This window comes from Oncorhynchus tshawytscha, linkage group LG31 (genome assembly GCF_018296145.1).
Source record: "Oncorhynchus tshawytscha isolate Ot180627B linkage group LG31, Otsh_v2.0, whole genome shotgun sequence".
NCBI classification, from domain to species: domain Eukaryota; kingdom Metazoa; phylum Chordata; class Actinopteri; order Salmoniformes; family Salmonidae; genus Oncorhynchus; species Oncorhynchus tshawytscha.
Window position 1 is genome coordinate 3,621,589 of NC_056459.1, and position 24,888 is coordinate 3,646,476.

Genomic DNA, 24,888 nt, shown 5'->3' on the forward strand with positions numbered 1-24,888 from the left:
CTTTGCATCTATAATAGCCACTCTTCTGGGAAGGCTTTCCATTAGATGTTGGGACATTTCTGTGGTTACTTGCTTCCATTCAGCCTCGAGCATCAGTGAGGTCGGGCACTGATGTTGGGCGATTAGGCCTGACTCGCAGTCGGCATTCCAATTATTCCCAAAGGATTTTGATGGGATTGAGGTTAGGGCTCTGTGCAAGCCAGTCAAGTTCTTCCACTCCAATCTAGACAAACCATTTCTGTATGGGCCTCACTTTGTACACGGGCACATTGTCATGCTGAAACAGGAAAGGGCCTTCCCCAAACTGTTGCCACAAAGTTGGAATCACAGAATCGTCTAGAATGTCGTTGTATGCTGTAGCGTTAATATTTCCCTTCACTGGAACTAAGGGGCCTAGCCAGAAACCATGAAAAACAGCCCCAGAGCATTATTCCTCCTCCACCAAACTTTACAGTTGGCACTATGCATTGGCGCAAGTAGTGTTCTCTTGGCATCCGCCAAACCCAGATTCGTCCGTCGTACTGCCAGGCGGTGAAGTGTGATTCATCACTCCAAAGAACGCATTTCCACTGCTCCACAGTCCAATGGCGGCGATTTTTACACCACTCCAGCCGACGCTTGACATTGCACATGGGGATCTTAGGCTTGTGTGCGGCTGCTCAGCCATGGAATCCCATTTCTTGAAGCTCCCGACGAACAGTTCTTGTGCTGAAGTTGCTTTCAGAGGCAGTTTGGAACTTGGTAGTGAGTATTGCATCCAAGGATAGACGATTTTAACTCCCTACGCGCTTCAGCACTCGGCAGTCCCGTTCTGTGAGCTTGTGTGGCCTACCAATTAGTGGCTGAGCCGCTGTCGCTCCTAGACGTTTCTACTTCAAAATAACAGCACTTACAGTTGACCGGGCCAGCTCTAGCTCTAGCAGGGCAGAAATTTGACTAACTGACACTAACGGTAGGATATATTTATTTAGGATTTATTTTGTATTTTTATGCACTTTAGAACCCTAGCCAGCTTCACATGGCCCCTGCTCCAGCAAACACACATTAAGATGCACACAGGCAAACACACACACTCCACTCTGCCAAACTACTGCAGCAGATAAACTAGCCAAGTGCAACATTGTTGTTTTTCCCAAGTGACTGATGTGCAGTATGCCCCCTTGATATATGTGCTCACTCCAGTGTGCTGTTTTAGTATGTCTTTCATCTTTGTTCAGTAGAAGTTACACCATATTCACTGAATTCCTCTGCATGGTACCATAGTTGGTCTTTCTGACAGCGACTTTAAACCTCAACTATCTCCCTTCATGGGAAGCACGGAATCATCCCACTGTATGATACACTTTGGTTCAGGGGGAGAACGTTTATCCTGAGCCTCGGCTTGGTCTCCGGTTGTCCTCGAGCTGCTCTCATTGTGTGCGCGCCCATTCTGTAAAATGGCTCTGCTGGTTTTCCCTTCACCTACTGTGTCACTGCCAGGCAATATGGTTACAAAGGTTGATGTCTGTTCTGAGTTGTAGACTGTTGGTTTGGCGTATAGAAGATGTACAGATATAGCCTGGGTGCCAATCTGTTTTTGCTCTCTTGCCAACTCCTAATGGAATTGTCATGCTGAACATTTGGTTTGATAATGACAATGGGGTATAGGCAAAAGCACAAACAGATCTGGGATCAGATTAGTATTGATATTATTAGTGATATTGATGTTTTACTGGCTTGTAGTGTGGAATGCAGTATGTTTTGTCAGAGTCGCTTACAGTACATTTCATTTTGATTCTACAAGATCAATTTGGAGAAATGTGTTCATTCCCCATGCTATTTCCTCACCTCAATAAAACATCAACTGCTCTGACATAGATTCAAATCAAATCCCACACAATCCCTGTCCCTCACAGATTCTGGAGGCTGCTTCAGGGAACGTCGGGACAGCGTTTTGTTTTTTTGGTACCCATTACCATGGCGACCACTGCCCCCCCCCCCGACGTTGTAAATCGCCACGCCAGAGTTTCCAGGCACTCACATGGGACAGTGAGACAGTCAGAGACATGTCGTAAAAGTGCTGTGACGGTCAGGGCGGCTGACATCTGGGGTGGTGAGGTAGTCTCAGCAGAGCATATCACAGCCACAGTGTGGGCTGTTGTTCACTTGTGGGGTCATCGACGTCTCCGCTAAACACATCATTTAGTGTGATACAGCCCCACTGCTGTAGTGTATCGTGTGAAGATCTTTTAGAAATGCTTATAGTCTCTGTATTTGTTTCAGAGTGTCTCAGTTTGTCTCGTCGTCTTTTTTTGTTTCACTTGGGTCCCTCGTTTTTGTTCGTTAAGGACCGTCTGGTAAAACGAGATAGGGGATCTCTAGGCGTAGTCAAAAGAAAAAAACTCCAACACATCCTGTCACAGTGGGTCACAGTGGGTCATTGTTGTACCTCAGAACTGTGTCTTAGCCTTCACCACGTGGGGTCTTGTAGGCAGGCTGCTGCAAAGCAAGGGCAGACGTCTGTCTGTTTGCTAGCTAGCTAGCCCTAGGTGGGATTCATGTTGTGGATTAGAGAAATAGACTCCACAATCCAGCCTCCCGTTTTAGGGCTTACAAGCCTGGAAAGGTGCCCGAGGCCTTGGAACCTGGTGCAGCCATGGAAGGCAGCACACAAAGACTATCTGAAATAGCATGCTGCTCACCATAAACACACACACACTAACACTGAATGACTTGTGCAATTTCCCGAACACCAGTAGCCTAACCTCCTTTTTTCCCTCTGCGGGTGCTTTGGTGGTGGTGCACAATACATACATTATGAAGGTGGGCAATCCTGGTATTAGGGGCCCAGTGCCTCTACAGTTAGCCAGCTCAATCAGGGGTTTGTCTGTAAAGCCCGCTTCACATCAGACCGAGGGCATTACAGCCCGTCTAACAGCCTTGATGTCTGACAACTCGCCATCTTTAACTAACTAGCTACAGTTTATCTGCTTCTCCTGTTAGCAACCCACACACACTCAGTATACACACACAGTCAGTATGACATACACACACACACTTAGTATGACATACACACACACTCAGTATGACACACACACACACACTCAGTATGACATACACACAAGCACTCAGTATGACATACACACACACACACACACTCAGTATGACATACACACTCAGTATGACACACACACACACTCAGTATGACATACACACACACACTCAGTATGACATACACACACACACTCAGTATGACACACACACACACTCTCAGTATGACACACACACACTCTCAGTATGACACACACACACTCTCAGTATGACATACACATACACACTCAGTATGACATACACATACACACTCAGTATGACATACACATACACACTCAGTATGACACACACACACTCAGTATGACACACACACACAATCAGTATGACATACACACACAATCAGTATGATACACACACACACACACTCAGTATGATACACACACACACACTCAGTATGATACACACACACACACACACTCAGTATGATACACACACACACACTCAGTATGACACACACACACTCAGTATGACACATACACACTCAGTATGACATACACACACACACTCAGTATGACATACGCACAAACACTCAGTATGACATACACACAAACACTCAGTATGACATACACACACACCGACACAAACAGTATGTCTGTGTGTCATACTGAGTGTGTATGTGTATGTCATACTGAGTGTGTGTATGTCATACACACTCAGTATGACATACACACACACACTCCGTATGACATACACAGTCAGTATGACATACACAGTCAGTATGACATACACAGTCAGTATGACATACACAGTCAGTATGACATACACACACGCCGACAAACAGTAATTGAATATAGACTCAAAAACACGTCCTCATACATACCAGATTCTCATGAATATATATTATCTAGTATATCATTCTTAAACACACACACACAAACTAGACAAATCATTCTCATCTCTTTTGCTGGCTCTCCTTGGACTCACAAAGACAAACACACACAGACAGACAGACAGACAGACAGACAGACAGACAGACAGACAGACAGACAGACACACAGACAGACAGACAGACAGACAGACAGACAGACAGACAGACAGACAGACAGACAGACAGACAGACAGACAGACAGACAGACAGACAGACAGACTCACACACACACACTCTCGCAAACACAGAAAATCGAAATCATAAATCGGCTTAACTCTCTCCGACACGTCTGTGAATTAAGCCCTTCCGTTACTCTCCGTTTCCCATTATAAAAGCATTGTCAGCCGCTGAATCGGTTACAGGTATCCTTAGCTCTGTCCTGTCTCTCCCTCAATCCATCTTCTTCACCTTTTTCTGTCTCCCAATATCCATCTAACTCCCCCACTCCTCTATCCCCCATCTCTCTCTCTCTCTGTTTATCCCTCTCCCTTATCTCTCAATCTCTCTCTCTCTCTGTCACCCGCTTTTCCATTACCCTCTTCCACCCTCCTCTCTCCAGCCCGCCTTCCCTTCTTTTTTTGCTGAGATGAAACTACGGGAGGGATTGGGCCTTGCATGCGATGGGCAAGAGAGAAAAAGACAGGCGAGAGAGAGAAAAATAGGAGAGAGGTAAAGAGAAAACAAAAGAGAAAGGGAAAACAAAAGAGAGAGAAAATGAAAGCGAGGGAAGAGAGAGAGAGAGAGAGAGTGATGGGAGAGAGGAAGCGAGAAAGGGGGAGAAAGAGAGCGGCCTGCCACACAGCAGCAGTGTTCTGAACGCCAGGGAGGAGACAGCCTCAGCGATTCTGACAGGCCATGTCTGCTCAGTTTGTTCTCCAATCGTCCCACACAGTCACCAGCAGGGTGTGCACACACACACACACACACACACACACACACACACACACACACACAGGAAGACAGACACAGTAGACAAATTAGCGAGGGAAAAGCGAGTAAAAGAGGACAGAGTCGGAGCCCAGGAAAAAGGCTTTGTTTCTGAATGCCTCACTCCAGAGGTTTGGCTGGTAGAGAGAAGCGAGAAGCAACTCGCTTCGTGACGAGGCGATGAAAGAGCAGCCATGAATTCTTCACATTCCCTCTTGTTCCATCCAGAACACGTTACCGCTACTGATCCGCCTGTTAGGGCTACACGTGTCGCAATAGCATGAGGGGAAGAGATGTGTGCCGACCACAGACAATCAGTGAACCAGTCGCGTACAGCACGTCGGCAACATCAACGGCGGGTATTGACTCTCTGATGCTCTGCTGCGCCGATGCTCAACAACCCATTGATGTATAAAATGCCACTTTGTTCTCCGCCCACCGATTGGCACTATTGCCTTAACATGCCCTCTACCCCCCTTTTCCCCTCTCCCCTCCCTCAGGGTGCAGTGATCACCCCAGCCATGGACCACACCATGTCCATGCAGCCTGCCAACATGATGGGCCCGCTCTCCCAGCAGATGAACCATCTGTCCCTGGGCACTACAGGAAGTGTGAGTACTGTACCATCCATGGACCCCTCCATACTGGGTCTACTTTAGCTAAATCATATCACTTTGAGAATGCACCGTTGTATATCCTATTCACGTCCAATAATATCACTCCGAGACGGCAGCTATCTTTACTACCATGCCTCCTGTATCTAATATATAAATAGCAGATGCTTTCATCCAAAGCGTCCTTACGGTCACGCGTGCATAGATTGTTTTCGTATGGGTGGCCCCAGCAGAAGTCGGCCCCCTTTGGTGTTGTAAAGGTCGTGCTCTACCGACCGAGTCACATAGGACTGTATCTACTAATATTCTCTGGAGAAACAGGAAAAGGTCTCTTTAATTGTGGATGAGGTTTCGGTCAGTCGACCTTCCTCAGATCGTATCTCCACAAACAGTCGTGGGAAAGATGGCATTTTTCTTGTTTCTCCAGTTTTGCCTTTTGCCTCCAGCACCTTCACCAATCAGCTCTGGGTGTGCGGTACATTCTGCCTGAAATCATATTTCTCTGAAAGCCTGCATCTCTACTCAAGGAAAACACGATCTTTCACGGACTGTAATCAGGGGCATAGCTTATATCTTTATATCGACTCAAGCCACATACGGTAGTCTCACTCTCAACTCTGTACTTGAACAGTATCGGCGGCAGATTTGGTTCCACCGTAGCTTCACCGTAGTGTTCATATCCTTACCTAAGAGTACAGGATTCTACGGTCAATGCCGTACCTACAGCAGCAATATCTATGTCTAAGGGTGAGACATGGCACCGGTGAATTAAATTCTTTCTGCGTTTACCTAATTGAAATGTGTGGATATATCTCTGAAAGTGTCTCCATGTCCAACATGGAAAATCCGTCACTTGGTGTGTGTGAACAGCAAGATGTTTGACAAGCGTATCTCCTTTACTATCCCAAAGTTGAACAGATTTCCCATTGACTAGAACAACGAGCCTCACTGTGAACGCCAGGCGATATGATGACTCCTCTAACCCGCTAAATCACACATCAACCATATCACTCCAACCAGCTTCCTGCTTTCCCCCTTTTAGACAGGAGATTTAGAGGTGTCACACACTATCCAGTCTTCCACTTCCTGCTCTAACCCTATGTCTCCAGGGGCAGAAGGGGCTTAGTTTACTCCAGCACTGGGTCTTGAGTGTAATCGCGTGATTGAAACAGTGCGGCATTGTACAGTTACCGCCGGCGCCATGTGTTTCCAGGTGAGTTGTCAGCAACTGCGACGCCATGTTGGCTCTGGGATGAAAGAATGACCCTAATCTCTCCCAGCTGTGCTAACAGGCAGGATTGGAGCGAGTGAATCTACGTTGATGGGTTTTGATGTGTGATGAATATAAATGAAAAGCTCCTTTCTACCCGACTACAGCCCCGAGGCACTACACTGTATGTAGACTATTATGTGTGCTGCATATAGCATGCAATGCCCTGATAATCTATTGGGAAGAAGCCATGTGTCTTCTTATCACGTGGTTCGGAGCCAGATGGGAAAGCCCCTTTATGGTTTCCTCATAGGAAGAACCTGTGGAAACAGGTTATGACTAGGTATATTTGTATGATTTTAACATGGAGTGTTTACATGTGGTGAGCTGTTTTATGTCATGTCATGCATGCTGCTCTGTCCTATGAAAGCCTCAGTCAGCACCTGTCTGTCCTCACAGTCAACAACCAAAATGGCCGCCACACCTCAGAATACTTTTGGCTGTTCTCAAAGTCCCTGTGGTGACATGGCTGTTCCCATTCTGCCCCAGGAGCGGTGACCGTAGGTTTCCGAGAATACAGACATGTTTTTACGGTAAAGAATGAGTATAGGAATGTCGGCACCCGTTAAATGGTAGTGAGGAAAGTTCCTCGTTACGAAGCGGTTTTGAAGGTCAACACAGTTCTACTCCGCTATCAAAATGTGGCGGTAACCTCAACTCACTTTGACAACGTTATTGTCTTGTTCTTGTTTTCAGTTGGCATTCCTAGAATATTGTTTCAAATGCTTGATATTGCTACTTTTCATGTATATTATTCTGCCAATGGCCCTCACCCGTTTGTTAGATTCTGCCCTCCGTATTTAAATCCGACAGTGCCTTCAACACAGTGACAGGGACATGACAAGAGGTGACCTTCCTTCCCCCTAAGCTATCCTTCACATCCAGCTCTGGTCGTCATGGCGACAGTGGCTGACAGACAGGTTGTTGGTCAACTCAGTGGACTCGTCCCCAGTAAAGAGGGATTAGCGCACCATGCTGTCCCTTTTTATCCTCCCTGGGAGCAGCGATGTCCCTCCGGGCGACGGGTTCTTAGGCTCACCCTCCTACAGGTTAACACTGGATCAGACTGGAGAACCAGACAGGCTGCTGCTAGAACCCATCCTCCACGCAGCTTTTCTTACGAGCACTGACTTTCCTAATAGGACTGAGGATGTGGTTGTTTCACCTAGCTATCTTAAGGTGGATAACAGTGATGAAGCAAGACTAGTCTGAGCCCTCATCCCTCATAGACGTTGTATGAGCATGGATACGAGTGGGCATCCTGTTGTACAGTGTGACTGTAATAGTAATGGATTGGGTTTGTATGGTATATATTTTTTCCGCCTGGTCTCAAAGGGCCTTGCATGGTGTGACGGGAGTACTGCGTCAGGGCCCAGCAAGACATTTCCATAGCATATGTCCTCCTTTATTCTTCAGTTAAACATCCATCTCTGTATGGATGACCACAAGTGTCACTCTCTCTGCATACAAATGCAGAGAGAGTATCTGTTGTATTAGGCCCAGGCATATACATGAAGTGAAATAGAATGGTGAATGCCGCAAGCCGGCTGGTTCCATCAGGCTAGTAATGCCCCGCAGGGAAGATGCAAATCTTATGAATATCTCTAAAGTGGAACTCATCAGTATCCATTCTGATGCTGTGCCACCATTAATTGCCTACAGCGAGTTGCTGCCGGAACCCGGGATGTACTGTAGACGGACAGATAGAGAGGGAGTTGTCTTGCCTGCACCCCACTGGTGCTCTTGGCTGTGTGGATAGTGCAGTGAGAGGGATCCTTACGGAGTCCACTCACGCCACCCTCGTTAAGAACACAGGCCGAGGCCGCCTCGCACTCATCAAACACGCCATCTGCTCGAGGCTTTTTGTGTGTGTGCGTGTGTGTGTGTGTGTGTGTGTGCGCGCACACACACGTTATCTCGTGTGTGTACTATCTACTATCTATACTACTATCTATACTACAATTAGAGGACCTTCATTTGGCCTAGACATGACCCCCACGAGCGGTAATGCCAAAATGAACTGGCCAAAATGATCTTGCTCGTTTCAGCCAATTATTCCACCAACTTTACACGCGCTGTCAGCTCTCCCTGTCAACTCCTGACATGTCAGGGCGCTGGGGACTGTAAAGTCAGGGTCATGTAAATGGGTTAGCGGAAAGGTCAGGGAGGCTGAAGACGTTCCTTTGTTAAGCCCCCTTATCAAGCTACAGAGAGATATACCATTTCAAAAGCCTGTCTCTGCTTAACACATCGGTTTTGATATCGCTAATTAAGTTCCGCTCCCCTCCATTTGCTTTCATGCCAGTCTTCACAGGTGAGTTAGTGGAATAACTAATGGATTACGGGGAGGGACAAAAGGCCCTGAGGAACTGGTATGCAACGGGGCGCCGTTCGCCAGAGCAGAGAAGGTCACACAGGGAATGTGATAGCCCTCTTCTAGCGGATTCTGGACTGAAAGAGAAGGACAGAGAGAATGAGGGAAAGAGTGAGAGGGAGGCAGAGAGAGAGGGGACAACCAAGAGAGAGTCTTACAGAGTCAGGAAGTCAGACGTGCCACCTCACCCCATCCACCTCCCTCCCCCTACCATCTTCCCCTCCCTCCCACTACCATCTCCCCCTCCCTCCCACTACCATCTCCCCTCACCTTCCACCTCCCTCCGCCTACCATCTTCCCCTCCCTTCCCCTATCATCTCACCTTCCCCATCCCTCCCCCTTCCTCCCCTTTACCATCTTCCTCTCCCTCCGCACCCGTCCTCCCAGGGTGTCGGTGGCCCTGTGCAGCAGGGAGAGGAGAGGGGTAAGTTAATCACCCGTGTCCGTGGCCTTTAACTCCTCTCATTAGCGCTGCGCAGCGGAGCCGTACCCGATCCATTAGCGTCGCTGCCGGTAATGACACTCCACCGGCGCCGGGCCAAGAGAGGGGGCCACGGCCACGCGTTTCATCACTGGGAGGGAGGCAAAGAAACGAGGGAAAAGAGGGAGAAAGAGAAAGGAATTGTCCTTCCTTTTCCTGTGAAAAACAGAAACAGGAAGAGGCGAGGCAACCCGGCTGGGTTTTTATTATGAGGGATTTTCAGGCGTTATTGCTAAAAGCCTCTCTCTCTCTCACACGAACACACATGTACTGTACACTGGGGAGGGGAGAGCTTAGATTGATCTGCATATTGTGTGGACATCCTACACACAAGCATGTGATGATTAAAAAGCATAGACTGTCAAATCAAACACACACACACACACAAGGCCCACTAGCGTCCATTTATTTTGCATGAGAAAGCCATGTGGCTGTCATCCAACCCAGCATGTAGGACGTCTGTAAAATGGCCATCCTGCAGCTCTGTTAAAGGGCCTGGTATGGAATATAGGCCATGGGGTGCACACACATGCACGTACACAAATACACACATGCACACATACACAGTTCGTGCGCACGCACACCAAAACACACGTGTAGCGCGCACTCAGGGTGATCTGAGTGCTCTGTTTTGCTCTCCTCTGGTTTCTGCTCTCTCTCCCACTTAGGAGGGGGCATTTGCCTGCCTGTGAAGTCCAGGATCAGCAGGGTGTCTCTGCTTTCTCCTCTCGGTTCCTCTCTCACTAGCCTCCCATAGTCAGACAGCTCTGGTAAAAACACATATGTATGTCTCACAGCGCCCTCCTAAGGATGGAAAGGGAATTACAAGGACATATATATATATACACTGAGTATACCAAACATTAGGAGCACCTTCCTAATATTGAGTTGCAACCCCCCTTTGCCCTCAGAACAGCCTCAATTCATCGGGGCATGGACAAGGTGTCGAAAGCATTCCACAGGGAGGCTGGCCCATTTTGTCTCCAATGCTTCCCACAGTTGTGTCAAGTTGGTTGGATGGTTTCTTTGGATGGTGGACCATTCTTGATACACTCTGGAAACGGTTGAGTGTGGAAAAACCCAGCAGCGTTGCAGTTCTTGACACAATCCGGTGTGCCTGGCACCTACTTCAAGGCTGACTCACCACCGGCCGTGATTGGGAGTCCTATAAGGCGACGCACAATTGGCTCAGCGTCATCTGGGTTAGAGTTTGCGCGGGGTAGGTCGTCATTGTAAATAAGAATTTGTTCTTAACTGACTTGCCCAGTTAAATTAAATATAAATACAATAAATAAATACCATACCCCATTCAAAGCCACTTAAATCTTTTGTCTTGCCCATTCACCCTCTGAGTGGCACACAATCCATTTCTCAATTGTCTCAAGGCTTCAAAATGATTCTTTAACCCATAACGTGTCATCCATAACGTTCAGTCACTTGGATCGCGACAGTCTGGCATGGATTGTTAATAAACCGAACCGGCATCGATGATTGTTTCTGTTTCCTGTGATCAATTGATTGTTGCTGAAGTTAGGACAAGGACAAGACATGACAGGTTGTTGATGTGTGTGTGTGTGTTCCAGTACATGACAGGTTGTTGATGTGTGTGTTCCAGTACATGACAGGTTGTTGATGTGTGTGTTCCAGTACATGACAGGTTGTTGATGTGTGTGTTCCAGTACATGACAGGTTGTTGATGTGTGTGTTCCAGTACATGACAGGTTGTTGATGTGTGTGTGTTCCAGTACATGACAGGTTGTTGATGTGTGTGTGTTCCAGTACATGACAGGTTGTTGATGTGTGTGTGTTCCAGTACATGACAGGTTGTTGATGTGTGTGTGTTCCAGTACATGACAGGTTGTTGATGTGTGTGTGTTCCAGTACATGACAGGTTGTTGCTGTGTGTGTGTTCCAGTACATGACAGGTTGTTGATGTGTGTGTGTGTGTTTCCAGTACATGACAGGTTGTTGATGTGTGTGTTCCAGTACATGACAGGTTGTTGATGTGTGTGTGTTCCAGTACATGACAGGTTGTTGATGTGTGTGTGTTCCAGTACATGACAGGTTGTTGATGTGTGTGTGTTCCAGTACATGACAGGTTGTTGATGTGTGTGTGTTCCAGTACATGACAGGTTGTTGATGTGTGTGTGTGTGTTCCAGTACATGACTGCTGCGGCTGCCGGGGCACCTATGCAAGGGACCTACATTCCTCAGTACACTCCTGTGCCTCAGACAGCCGTCCCCGTTGAAGTAAGTGAGCCACAGTCTGTTTTAACATCCTCGTGGGAACCAAACAATTGATTCCCATTCGAGATGCTATTTTCCCTAACATTAAACCTAACCCCTAAGCCTAAAATGGCCTTTTTATCCTTGTGGGGACCGGCGAAATGTCCCCACTTGTCCGATTTTTCCCTTGTTTTACTATCCTTGTGAAGACTTCTGGTACCCACAAGGATAATGAAACCAAAAAAAAAAACACAGACGCAGAGATACATGGATACACACACACGGATACACACATATACACAGATCTACACATAGATTGCATGTACATACTCACACTGGATGCACACACACATACACTCCTAAGGGCAGGAATGCATACACACTCTCACACACACACAGATGGACACGCACAAACACACACACTGACACGGCAACATCCGCTCGATTTAAAAACTGCCACGCACACGTTGCCACGGCTACTGTTGAGTGTGCCGAGCGTGCAGTTCAGAGCGGGCGGGCACACGTTGAGAAATGACGAGTGTGGAGGGCTGACGGCTCCGGCCCATTCAAATGGAGTATCAGTCGTGTGTCAGATGGCAGGCGCTGAAGTGAGACACACTGCCGGCGGTGCTGTCCCTCTCCCGGATGGCCCGTGTGCTCATCACACACATTCCTCAGCCCCAGGCCTCTGGTTAGCGAGTGGCTGCCCAGCCGACAACGCCCTGACACCACCATCCATCTCCCCCAGCTCCAGACAGGAGAAGATAATCAGGAGATAGCTGCCCTTCATAAAGTCACGAGAGAGAGAGAGAGAGAGAGAGAGAGAGAGAGAGAGAGAGAGAGTTAGCCCAGGGGTTCTCTTGCTGCCTCTCGACCTAGTCCATCCTCAATGCCGCCATCATATATCTGTACTGTTGAGATGAGCTGCAGACAAGGAGTATCTCGGAGGGTGATGTATTAACATGGTGTTGAGAGCATCCTTGGAGTCTTGTTAACGTGATGGAGATGAGACCGTGATGGCCGACGATCAGTGAGGTTAAAGTACATACGGAATTGAAGCCCATATCCTTTCACATGTAGTCTTGTGACTTTAAAAGAGTTTTTATTTTTTTCTCTCTCTCAAGGTTACTGTAATATTACTCAGGAAATCGTTGGCGAAGATCCATAGGTTTAGGTTTATTTAAACAGCTTGGTACATAATTACGCAGAGACATACACTACCGTTCAAAAGTTTAAAGCTATTTTTTTTGTCCATTAAAATAACATCAAATTGATCAAAAATACAGTGTAGACATTGATGTTGTAAATGACTATTGTAGCTGGAAACAGCAGATTTTTTTATGGAATTTGTACATAGGCGTATAGAGACCCATTAAAAGCAACCATCACTCCTGTGTTCCAATGGCACGTTCTGTTAGCTAATCCAAGTATATCATTTTCAAAGGCTAATTGATCATTAGAAAACCCTTTTGCAATTATGTTAGCACAGCTGAAAACTGTTGTCCTGATTTAAAGAATCAATAAAACTGGCCTTTAGACTAGTTGAGTATCTGGAGCGTCAGCATTTGTGGGTTCTATAACTTGATAAGCTAACACAACGTGCCATTGGAACATTGCTGATAATGGGCCTCTGTACGCCTATGTAGATATTCCATTAAAAATCAGCCGTTTCCAACTACAATAGTCGTTTACAACATTAACAATGTCTACACTGGATTTCTGATCAATTTGATGTCATTTTAATTTCTCAGTGAACCCAAACTTTTGAACGCTAGCGTACGTAAAATGTGATGTCATACAAAATATATTACAAAAAAAAGGTTACATTGAGTTACATGGAAGATGTCACTTCCTGTTGTCTCACACCCACTTCTTGTCCCCATAGGGAGTGGTCACGGATGCTTCTCCTCAGTCGGTGGCCCCCTCATCGCAGGATGTGAGTGGGCAGCAGCAGCAGATCCAGGTGGATGGCTCCAGTGACCTTGTTACTGCTTACTCATACCAGTCCAAGTGAGTACTGCTGACATCATGACTAATAGCTGTCATGCATTATGCTGTCATTGTCTGCTATTTTGCCATACTATAGCTGACTAATTGCTGCTTTGTTCTTTTACATTGAGTTTTTATAGCTGTTGACTCCTTTAAAAGGGATCGTTTTCCCAAATTACAAATGATATATCAGTTTCCTTACTCTCTAAGCAGTCTATGGACAGGGTACAATCCGCGCTTTGGTTTTGGTTTTGTTTACCTGGACACTGGTTCAAATGCTGTCATACTGTGTCCATAGACTGTTTATTCTACAGGGTAATTCAATATGTAATTTTGAATTAATAATTCAATTTGGGTGAATTGTCCCTTTTGTTCTCTCTCATTGTGGTTCTTCTCTTCCTCATTAGATAGCGACCGGCGCGGAGAATATTCCTGTGACAGCGTTGCCTTGCAACAGAGGGGTTGGCTGCACTGAGAATGCGGAGAGAAGAGGGATTGCTTCCAGATTGCCCAGGCACCAAAAAATAGACACTTTTTTTCCATTTCATACCTGGAAGAGAGGAGGGGTGGGGGGGTGGGGGTGGAGTCGCTGGGCACAGTGCAAAGTGGTGAAAATGTTTAGTCTGAGAACATGCCTGGTGGACTGGGCTTGAGCTTGAGTTGGTTCTTCAAGAAATTTCTCAACTGAAAAAAAAAAGTACAAAAAAATACAAAAACTAATTGAAATGTTGAACGCGCAGGTAGGTGATGAGGTTTATTTTGTAATTAGAAAAAGGGGAGTCAAAGTTTGAGATACACAGAGATTGTCTTCCTCAGATATTAAGCTACGATTTCTTTTCACTCTTTTTTTTGGGATTTCTCGTGTAAAATTTTAGTTTTCTAGATATATTCAAAACAACTGTTTTTCTTTCTTGAATCTTCATGGCCTTAATTTTAAGGGTGTCAGAGGACTTTTTACAGAGAGTTAAGTCTGGCGTCTCGTTGAAAATAAAAAGCGAACTAAATCAGTCTCTTGGACCACTGTGATGGTACAAGATACTGCCGGAGTTGAGCTAGAGACATAAAAAAAAGAAGATCTATCACATAAACTGTACAGATTTAATAGAGAAGAGTTTTTTTCTGTTCTTCATTAGAAGAAAACTTTGATAAATAATTATGTCAGAGGTAACTGAGTGTTAGAGAAAAAACGAAATGTCTGCCGAGGAAAAGAGGGGGAGAAGATAAGGCTTTGAAGAGATTATTCAGAATTAGGAGGGAAAAAAGACACTGCGTTGTAGAAAAGGCAGTCTGTTGCAAATGCTGAACTTGTTTTTTATGGTCATAAATATATAATTTTATGGCAAGATTGCCGTTGATGACGTTAGCGCTTTTTATCTGCAACCTTTGACCTTTTTTTATGAGCTTTCAGATGTTTTTAGCCCGCTTTGCTTGTCACACTGCAACAACAAAAAAATAATTAAGAAGAAAAAAAGTCTAAAACAAACACACACAAAAACGGTGGAAAAAATGCTTGCAGTGATTATACTTCGTAGATAGCCTATAGCAGGAGCTTACGGTTTAAACCAATCAGAGCAAAAGCAATAGAAGAAATTGTTGACAATTTCTGTAGTCTTTCCTAGTTGTGGATCAAATGCAGCCCAAGGATGGCCATTTTTATACCAAAGATGAAGAGACACTCTGATCCAGAGTTTTTTAGTTTTTCAGTTTGATTTTGTTGTTGATGTTTGTTATTGTTGTTGTTGCTGTTGTCATGGTTGTTTTTAATTTGACCTTGATGGCCGGACCAGTCTTTACTTTTCCTTCCGTTTCCAATTGTTCTTTTTTTTGTTGGTTTAAGCTACCTTCCACGGTTGTCGAAACTATCACGCTGACGTCAAACAGTATTTGGGCGTGTGATACAACTAGTGGCAGTCCGACCTAATGTCCCTCTCCACCACTTCAATTGTCTTTCCGTCTCTCTACTGTCGTGCTCCACAACACTTTCGCCAGCCATGCGGGCATTCCACTCGTCAACAATAGACAAAACACTATAGGAAGAATTGTGGAATGTTGCAGCCTGCTCCTACTTGATCATTGATGCGACGCCTCTGTTTTTTTTTTGGCTCACTGATTTCTGCCTCTGCCTTGTCTCTTTATCTCATTGAATCAATGATAACGGAATGAAACTGATTTTTTTTTTTAATGTATTCCCTCCCAGGGAGTCTCATCAATGTTGCCCTACATACCCCCCCCCTCTCCTGTTATACAAACAACAAACACCAAAACTGTATGTGTTGACGTAAAACATGTCCTGCTCCCCTAGGCGCTATGTCCTTAGTAGTGCTGAGCAATTGACTGAAATGTAGATTAATTTTTCGTTTTTTAAACAACTAATTGGTGAAATGATTTGAATTCCATTTTGTTCATTTTCCCCCCCCCCCATGTGAGCTCAATGCGCACATTTATCTAGAGATAAATCGGATCTAGCCTGAACTGTGCGATGAAATAGGGATTGGAATTTCCAACAGACCAATATTCTACATAGTTAAGCGCATAAAATGTGGTAGTTAACTTCAATGACCATAATCCATTGCACATCTACTACTCCAGTCTGTTTCTTTTACGCCTGCTAGGGAAGAGAGATGATTGTGCAATCGTGAGGTGATATAGAGAGCAGATAGTGATTGATATTTGATATTCAGCACTCTTAAAAAATTATGCCATATTTAGTTTGAGGAACTACAAAATTGTGTTTTTGTCAAACAGCATAAGGCAGCAGCTCTATAGAGACGAGATGATGACTTGAAATGAAACAATAAAGTCATCAAATACAACAAATGTAATATACACAACTGAAATATTTTATTATACTAAAGTAATGTGAATAAACGATGGTTTGATTCGTTAGGATCCCCATTAGCCAACGCAAATGGCGACAGCTAGTCTTAGTGAGGTCCCGACACATAACGAAAAATACACTACAGACACACAAAAAAAGACTTTCCAATTTACATGTCAGTACATACACACAAGTAGGTCACATGGGTTAATTAAGCAATAAGACACGAGGAGGTGTGGTATATGGCCAATATACCATGACTAAGGGCTGTTCTTAATCACGATGCAACGCGGAGTGCCTGGATACAGCCCTTAACTGTGGTACAGTGCGTTCGGGAAAATATTCAGACCACTTGACTTTTAGCAAATTTTGTTACGTTTTGCCTTATTCTAAAATGGATCAAATAAAATAAAATATCATAAATCTACACACAATACCCCATAATGACAAAGTGAAAAGAGGTTTTTAGACATTTTTGCAAATGTATTAAAAATTTTAAAAAACAGCGATAGCTTATTTACATAAGTATTCAGACCTTTTGCTATGAGACTCGAAATTAGGCTCAGGTGCATCCTTCTTCCATTGATCATCCTTGAGATGTTTCTACAACTTGGAGTCCACCTGAGGTAAATTCAATTGATTGTACATGATTTGGAAAGACACACACCTGTCTATATAAGTTCCCATAGCTGACAGTGCATGTCAGAGCAAAAACCAGGCCATGAGGTTGAAGGAATTGTCCGTTGAGTCCCGAGACAGGATTGTGTCGAGGCACAGATCTGGGCAAAGGTACCAAAACATTTCTGCAGCATTGAAGGTCCCCAAGAACACATTTGCCTCTGTCATTCTTTCATGAAAAAAGTTTGGAACCACCAAGACTCTTCTAGAGCTGTCTGCCTGGCCAAACTGAGTAATCGGGGGAGAAGGGCCTTGGTCAGGAAGGTGACCATGAACCCAATGGTCACCCTGACAGAGGTCTAGAGTTCCTCTACTGAGATGGGAGAACCTTCCAGAAGGACAACCATCTCTGCAGCACTCCACCAATCAGGCCTTTATGGTAGAGTGGCCAGAAGAAGGCCACTCCTCAGTAAAAGCACATGACAGCACACTTGGAGTTTGCCAAAAGGCACCTAAAGGAATCTCAGACCATGAGAAACAAGATTCTCTGGTCTGATTAAACCAAGATTGAACTCTTTGTCCTGAATGCCAAGCGTCACGTCTGGAGGAAATCAGGTACCATCCCTATGGTGAAGCATGGTGGTGGCAGCATCATGATGTGGGTATGTTTTTCAGCAGCAGGGACTGGTCAGGATAGAGGGAAAGATGAACGGAGCAAAGTACAGAGAGATCCTTGATGAAAACCTGCTCCAGAGCGCTCAGAACCTCTGACAGGGGCGAAGGTTCACCTTCCAACAGGACAACGACCCTAAGCACACAGCCAAGACAACCCAGGAATGGCTTCGGGACAAGTCTGAATGTCCTTGAGTGGCCCAGTCAGAGCCCGGACTTGAACTCAATCGAACGTCTGTTGAGAGACCCTTAAAATATATGTGCAGAGATGCTCCCCATCCAACCTGACAGAGCTTGAAAGGATCTGCAGAACAGGATGGAAGAAACTCCCCAAATACAGGTGTGCAAAGCTTGTAGCGTCATACCCAAGAAGACTCGAGGCTTTACTCAAGTAAAGGGTCCGAATACTTATGTATATGTGATATTTCAGTTTGTTGTATTTTTATTAATTTGCTAACATTTCTAAAAACCTGTTTTTGCTTTGTCATTATGGGGTGTGAAGATTGATGAGGGGGGGGGAAATGATTTAATCCATTTTAGAATAAGGCTGTAACGTAACAAAATGTGGAAAAGGTCAAGGGGTCTGAAAACTTCCTGAATGCATTGTACATTGGCCATTTTCCAAAACAAACCCAAGGTGCCTTATTGCCATTATAAACTGGTAACCAACATAATCAGAGCAGTAAAAATAAATGTTTTGTCATACACGTGATTTACAGTCTGATATACCACAGCTGTCAGCCAATCAGCATTCAGGGGATGAACCACCCAGTTTATAATAAGTGATAAGCAGTAATGGGCAGTCATTACCATCATTGGACCTTTAATAATTGTATTATTCTGTGTTGTTACAGCATTCAACCCACATAATTCAGAGTGCATTTAATCTAAAAAAAAAATAGAGAGAAATTGTACACTGTGATTTTAGTCCTTTTTATAATCGACCCAAAACCAAACCAATCTCAAAAAGCACTAATCGCTCAGCACTATTAGGACAGGAACTAAATTCACGACTAGCGTTGACACGTTAGCATCTGGTGTGCTTCTTTGTTTAACATCTGAACGTTGAACATACCGAACCAACATATGGAAGCATACCGTAGTGTTATCGGCTTTAGCAAACGTTATCTCTCTCCAAGATCCATCTGATAATGAACCCTATTAGATTCCATTTTTACAGGCTGGGTAAACACTACTGTACTCTGACCTAATGGGTTCTTTTCTAGCCAGAATAGTAGACTACAACATGTTGACGGTAACCTTTCAACCAAGCCTAAAAAGCCTCTGTTGTCAGCCTTTTGTCCCCAATTAGCCTCTTTAGCCTGTAAACGTCTCCGCCTCACCTCTTTCAGCCTCCCATCAATACCATATCCATTGCCATTAGAGATTTTTTTTCGATGACTTCATCTCCGAAGATTATCCCATAATAAATGGGCTTGTGTCTGTGGGATGGCAGGCGCGCTATTTCCATTAAAGTGCCCTGTTCTGGAGCACTGTGTCTCTGTCCCCATTACGGTACCCTGTTGGAGTGGCTGAGTGTCTGGCTGTGTCTGAAATGGCATCCTATTCCATATATAGTGCACTACATTTGACCAGGTCACAAGGGGCTCTGGTCAAAAGTAGTGCACTATAATAAGGAATAGGGTGCCATTCCTGACGTAAGCTTCTGTGTCCCTGTATGCCTGCCCACTGTGGTGTTAGAGCCCTAAAAAGCCTCCTGTTTTTCAGTGCTCTTTGTGTACCGCTGGCACCACTAATGTGACTAGGCTTCACTCTCTCCTCTCCTCTCTCTCCCTGTGAGGTTTTCCCTCTTTATTGGACAGCGCCGGACCTGAACCACAAACCAATTTTAGTCACATTCTCAATGAGTCTTGACGGGGCCCAATTTGTCTCCCCTTAGGGCATTGGGATTCACTCCAGTGTCTCTGAAAGCCCCTTTCGAGAAAAGAAAGAGGGGGGTTGTGTTATTTTTCGTTCACAATTGCGCATATTGAGATCGTGTGACTCAAAGGCAGGCTGTGCATTGCATTCTGGGAAAGATGGCAGTGACGTCATAGGTCGGCTATGACATCACACATAGCAATGTCTGTAACAATGTCATTGTTTATCGAGTGCCTTTTAACGAAGCTTCCAAATGATTCCAATATCTACAGGATAGAAAAAAAGCACATGGAAAAGCTATCTTATATAAGGGAACCGTTGATTTTTTTAACGGGTTGTGCTAATGAAAATACTAGAAATGTACAACCTACTCTAAGGTGCTGCAGTGGAAGCTGTCTTGGGCATGTTGCCTGCTTTGTGTCCATTGGACTGTGATGCACTGGCCATTCTTGATCATTTGATCAACATGAGTTTACTACAATTGCTCTTCCCTATTGGGTTGTGCTTTTTAAAACCAAGTGAAAACAGGCACATAGTGAACTACATCGTCCACATAGTGAGCTGGCATCACGGCCGCCATATTGTTCTTGTCAGAAACACAGGCAATAAAACCAGAGAAAATATGACCATTCAACCTTTGTTGTCCCATAAAACGTTCACCCCTCATGTCTTCCATCCAATGACCAGTCAGTGATCAAATGTTACTGTGCCAATCTACCAACACCGGAGCTGCTCACTGTCCCACACATCTCTCCCTTTCCTCTTTACACTCATCCTGTCACTTCCCCTCATCCTCTGCTTTCCGATTAAAGAGAACTTTTGATTACAAAATAATCGTTAACTCTGGAGTGTAGGCTATATACACGCCAAAATCACCCACTTTTTAATTGCGACAAACCAACAAATCCGAAACGGCTCGACCTTTTCACACCACTGACAACAACCTTCCACATTTCTTGCACATCGCTCTGGGTAATAACATTGTTTTCGCTGTGTTGTTTTTTTTTCCTCTCCTGCCACGCGTGAGCAGGCTAGCTGCTACAGTATCGAGGTGTCCAGAACTTAAGCTAGACGGTCGGTCAAGGTTGCTGTTTGCTCCTCAACCTCTATGGTGTTCAAACTGTAACAGCAGCCAGGTTCTCTGCATCATAAACCACTCTTACAGCTGCTACTTTAAGAGACAGAATAAAAGAGGAAACCTTTGATTAACTGTAGGAATCTGACCGCAATCACCTTTGATTACAAAGCTCAGTGCTCTACAAATATTGTTACCTTCTACGATTCAATAGTAAAGGACTGAAAAGGAAATAGGTTTACAAATAGAGCTCACAAAGAACAACCGAACCGCGTGGGCTCCGAATTGCTGCTTGAGATTCAAGAAAGACAAAACGTTGACTAGAGGTTTGCCTCGATTGGGTAAGAGAAATATCCTTGTGAATCTTTCATCGCCCATCAATGAGGTCATTGCATAATTGAAATGGCATTATCATGGCTGACTCGACTTCTGTCTCATTCTACACTAGTTGTAGCACAATGGCAAACTTGGCAACTTAAAATGCCACTACGTTTTGGCGGGCTACAGTTAAGGAATCTATTTTGGTGGAGGATAGCTCCGATAGCTAGCTAGCCTATGTCTCAGCACAAGCCACAGCCAGATAGAGTCATTAGCTCCTGTTGCCAGGCAGAAGTTGTCAAAGCGCAGAGTGTTTGAGCACCTCCACCTCATGCAGCACTGTGAGAGAGACTCAGTTCAGTCCGTCTGTCCATTCATTGCAGGTCTGTAACCAGCTGGACCTCACGCTCGCACAGAGGGGAGAAAGTTACTGATTGGAAGCATGCTCTACCACAACCGCAGACAGACACACACACACACACACACACAGAGTGTGTTAGTCTTCTCAACATCTGTTCATCAGAGTAAGGTTATCACTGAGAGATGAAACCTCTGTTCTCCATTGCTTACTATCGTAGAGTCTCACTTAATCTAGGTAGGCTCTAAGTGGTCAATCCTAACTTCCACTTAAGTAAAATGTTCACTTAGTCTCCCGTTGACATCAACGCATCACTAACTAAAACACTGACTCTTAGTGGAAGTCGGGATTCGCCCCGATGTCTTCGGTATCAGAACAGTAGTGTTCCGTTTCAGTCTACTGAATCCATCCAAGTTGGGCTACAGAGGTGCTTCAGTTCACTGCCTGTTTTTAACGCCGTCCACTTCTCCAATCCGTCCCACGTCTGTCTCACTGCCTCCGTCCAGATATCAAGCCAGTCGGTCCTATCTATCTACCATATTTCTAGTACTAGGAACATATTCACCACAATGGCGTTCCAAGTGGTTCAATGTCATACCCCATTGTCATAGGCCTCTTGTGAATTCCCCCCATTGTGACTAGACAGTGGTTTAGAAAAGACAGGTCTGTGTCCGAAATGGCACCCTATTCTTATATAGGGGATATTGTGTCCTATTTCGGCACCCTATTCCCCATAGAGTGCACTACTGCACTGTGTTAAGACAAACAGTGTCTCAGAGTTAGGCCTCACCTCGATATAATGTCTCCCACAGTGAAGTGTGACAGGAGCGCTCTGGGCTCGATATAACTCAACGCTCTTTCAGCTCTTACCACCACGTAATTCAGTGGGGAAATTGCTCAAACGCCCACGCACACAAAAAAAATGTGGCCCGCGCTTTTTTAAATTGATGCTCCGGTTCACCTTTGACGGGAGCCATCGATTGGCCACACATCCCCAGGAGCTCAGCTAACCGAACACACACCTTTCCCGGAATGAAATGGCTCCCAGAGACATCAAACACTATTGAGTAACAATCATTAGAAATGGCCAACCAAATTTGCTAGAGAAACCTACAGAACTTGCATTAGGCGTCAGGAGTATTATTAAAGATAAAATAAAAAATGAATATTTATTAGGACAGTAGAGCGGTTCTTTGATGTTTTTGTTTAGTTCTGTTTTTTTGTTTTTGTTTTCTATTTGGGAGGGGGGTAAAGCGCAAAGGAGGACGTGGTCATGCCTCACTCACGCCACTCAGTGTGTGTGTGATCCTTGAGAAATATCTGTACATCTGTGGATGTTAAGATTAAACTTCAATTTTAATGAGTTGTTTTTTTTCTCTGATGAAGCTTTCAATAAAAAAATGTGTAAAAAAAAAATCTTTGCCTTATTATTTTACACTGTGTCAATCCCTGTAACTGTCAAACATGCTTTTTTTATGTACTCTTTTTAGTGCTTTTGGTAGACACCATCTTGGCAACTACTAACTTTATCAAAACACCACCCCTCCCATACTCATACACCAGACTCCTGGCCTCTATACAGTATTCCGTACAGTGCATTCGGAAAGTATTCAGACCCCTTGACTTTTTCCACATTTTGTTACGTTACAGCCTTATCACCCCACACACAATACCCCATAATGACACAGCGAAAACAGGTTTTTAGAGTTTTTTGCAAATGTATTACAAATAAAAAACTGAAATACCATATTTACATAAGTATTCAGACCCCTTATGAGATTCAAAAATGAGCTCAGGTGCATCCAATCATCCTTGAGATGTTTCTACAACTTGATTGGAGTCTACGTTGTGGTAAATTCAATTGATTGGACATGATTTGGAAAGGCACACACCTGCCTATATAAGATCCCACATTCGATAGTGCAAGTCAAAGCAAAAACTATGCTGTGAGGTATAAGAAATTGTCCATAGAACTCCCAGACAGGATTGTGTCAAGGCAAAATTCTGCAACATTGAAGGTCCTGAAGAACTCAGTGGCCTCCATCATTCCTAAATGGAAGAAGTTTGGAACCACCAAGATTCTTCCTAGAGCTAGCCGCTCCTAGGAGGGTCTTGGTCAGGGAGGTGACCAAGAACCCGATGGTCACTCTGACAGAGCTACAGAGTTCCTCTGTGGAGATAGAACATTCCAGAAGGAAAACCATTTCTGCAGCACTCCATCAATCAGGCCTTTGTGGTAGACGGAAGCCACTCCTCAGTAAAAAGTTTGCCAAAAGGCACCTAATGGACTCTCAGACCATGAGAGACAAAATTCTCTGGGACTGGGAGACTAGTCTGGATCGAGGCAAAGATGAATGGAGCAAAGTACAGAATGATCCTTGATGACAACCTGCTCCAGAGCGCTCAGGACCTCAGACTGGGTCGAAGGTTCACCTTCCAACAGGACAACGACCCTAAGCAAACAGCCAAGCCAATGCAGGAGTGGCTTCGGGACAATACTTTGAATGTCCTTGAGTGGCCCAGCCTGAGCCTGGACTTGAACCTGATCAAACATCTCTGGAGAGACCTGAAAATAGCTGTGCAGCGACGCTCCCCATCCAACCCGACAGAGCTTGAGAGGATTGGCAGATAGAATGGAAGAAACTCCCCAAATACAGGTGTGCAAAGCTTGTAGCGTCATTCCCAAGAAGACTCGAGGCTGTAATCGCTGCCAAAGGTGCTTCAACAAAGTACTGAGTAAAGGGTCCGAATACTTATGTAAATGTGATATTTCATTTTTTTTTATACATCTGCGAACATTACTGAAAACCTGTTTTCACTTTGCCATTATAGGGTATTGTGTGTAGAAAACAATGTAATCAATTTTAGAATAAGACTGTAACGTATCTAAATGTGGACAAAGTCAAGGGGTCTGAATACTTTCCGAATGCACTGTATGTAATTGGGTGCAATGCGGTGGGGTCCAATTGAAATATGAAATACTTAACTCTAAATGACTTCCATCTAATCTGCCACCTGCCATTGAAGTGACCTCCAGCCAATACATCCTCCCATTATAGGTCTCAGAAATGGAGTTAACACCCGTTAATGGGATTCCCCATAAAAAAGAGCAGCTGCCTGATTGGGCGTAAAGTGGTCATAATCAAAGGCAGAGAAGCCGGCTTCAGGGAAAGGAATCAATGCGGGTCAATCAGGCTCTTCACTCTCATTTAGGCCAATCGATGGCTCTCCTTGTCAACTCCTAGGGACATTCACTGCCAATGATAGAAGAGCGTTGTAGCCTGGTTTCCTTTTTTTTATTGAGTTTTG

At 44.8% G+C, this 24,888-nt stretch overlaps 1 protein-coding gene across 2 annotated transcripts in view; it reads left to right on the forward strand.

The window, feature by feature from the left end:
• The window catches only part of LOC112229969 (RNA-binding motif, single-stranded-interacting protein 3-like), a 216,824-nt gene extending 201,640 nt beyond the window's left edge, over nucleotides 1–15,184 (forward strand). The window contains exons 11-14 of one of the 2 annotated variants that reach the window (XM_024396140.2): nucleotides 5,386–5,496; nucleotides 11,785–11,874; nucleotides 13,736–13,860; nucleotides 14,247–15,184. In XM_024396140.2, the coding sequence (XP_024251908.2) occupies nucleotides 5,386–5,496; nucleotides 11,785–11,874; nucleotides 13,736–13,860; nucleotides 14,247–14,250 (330 nt within the window). In that variant the 3' untranslated portion in view covers nucleotides 14,251–15,184. The remainder of the gene's footprint in view (nucleotides 1–5,385; nucleotides 5,497–11,784; nucleotides 11,875–13,735; nucleotides 13,861–14,246) is intronic. The other variant, XM_042310237.1, reaches the window with a different exon arrangement.
• Nucleotides 15,185–24,888: the final 9,704 nt, after the last annotated feature.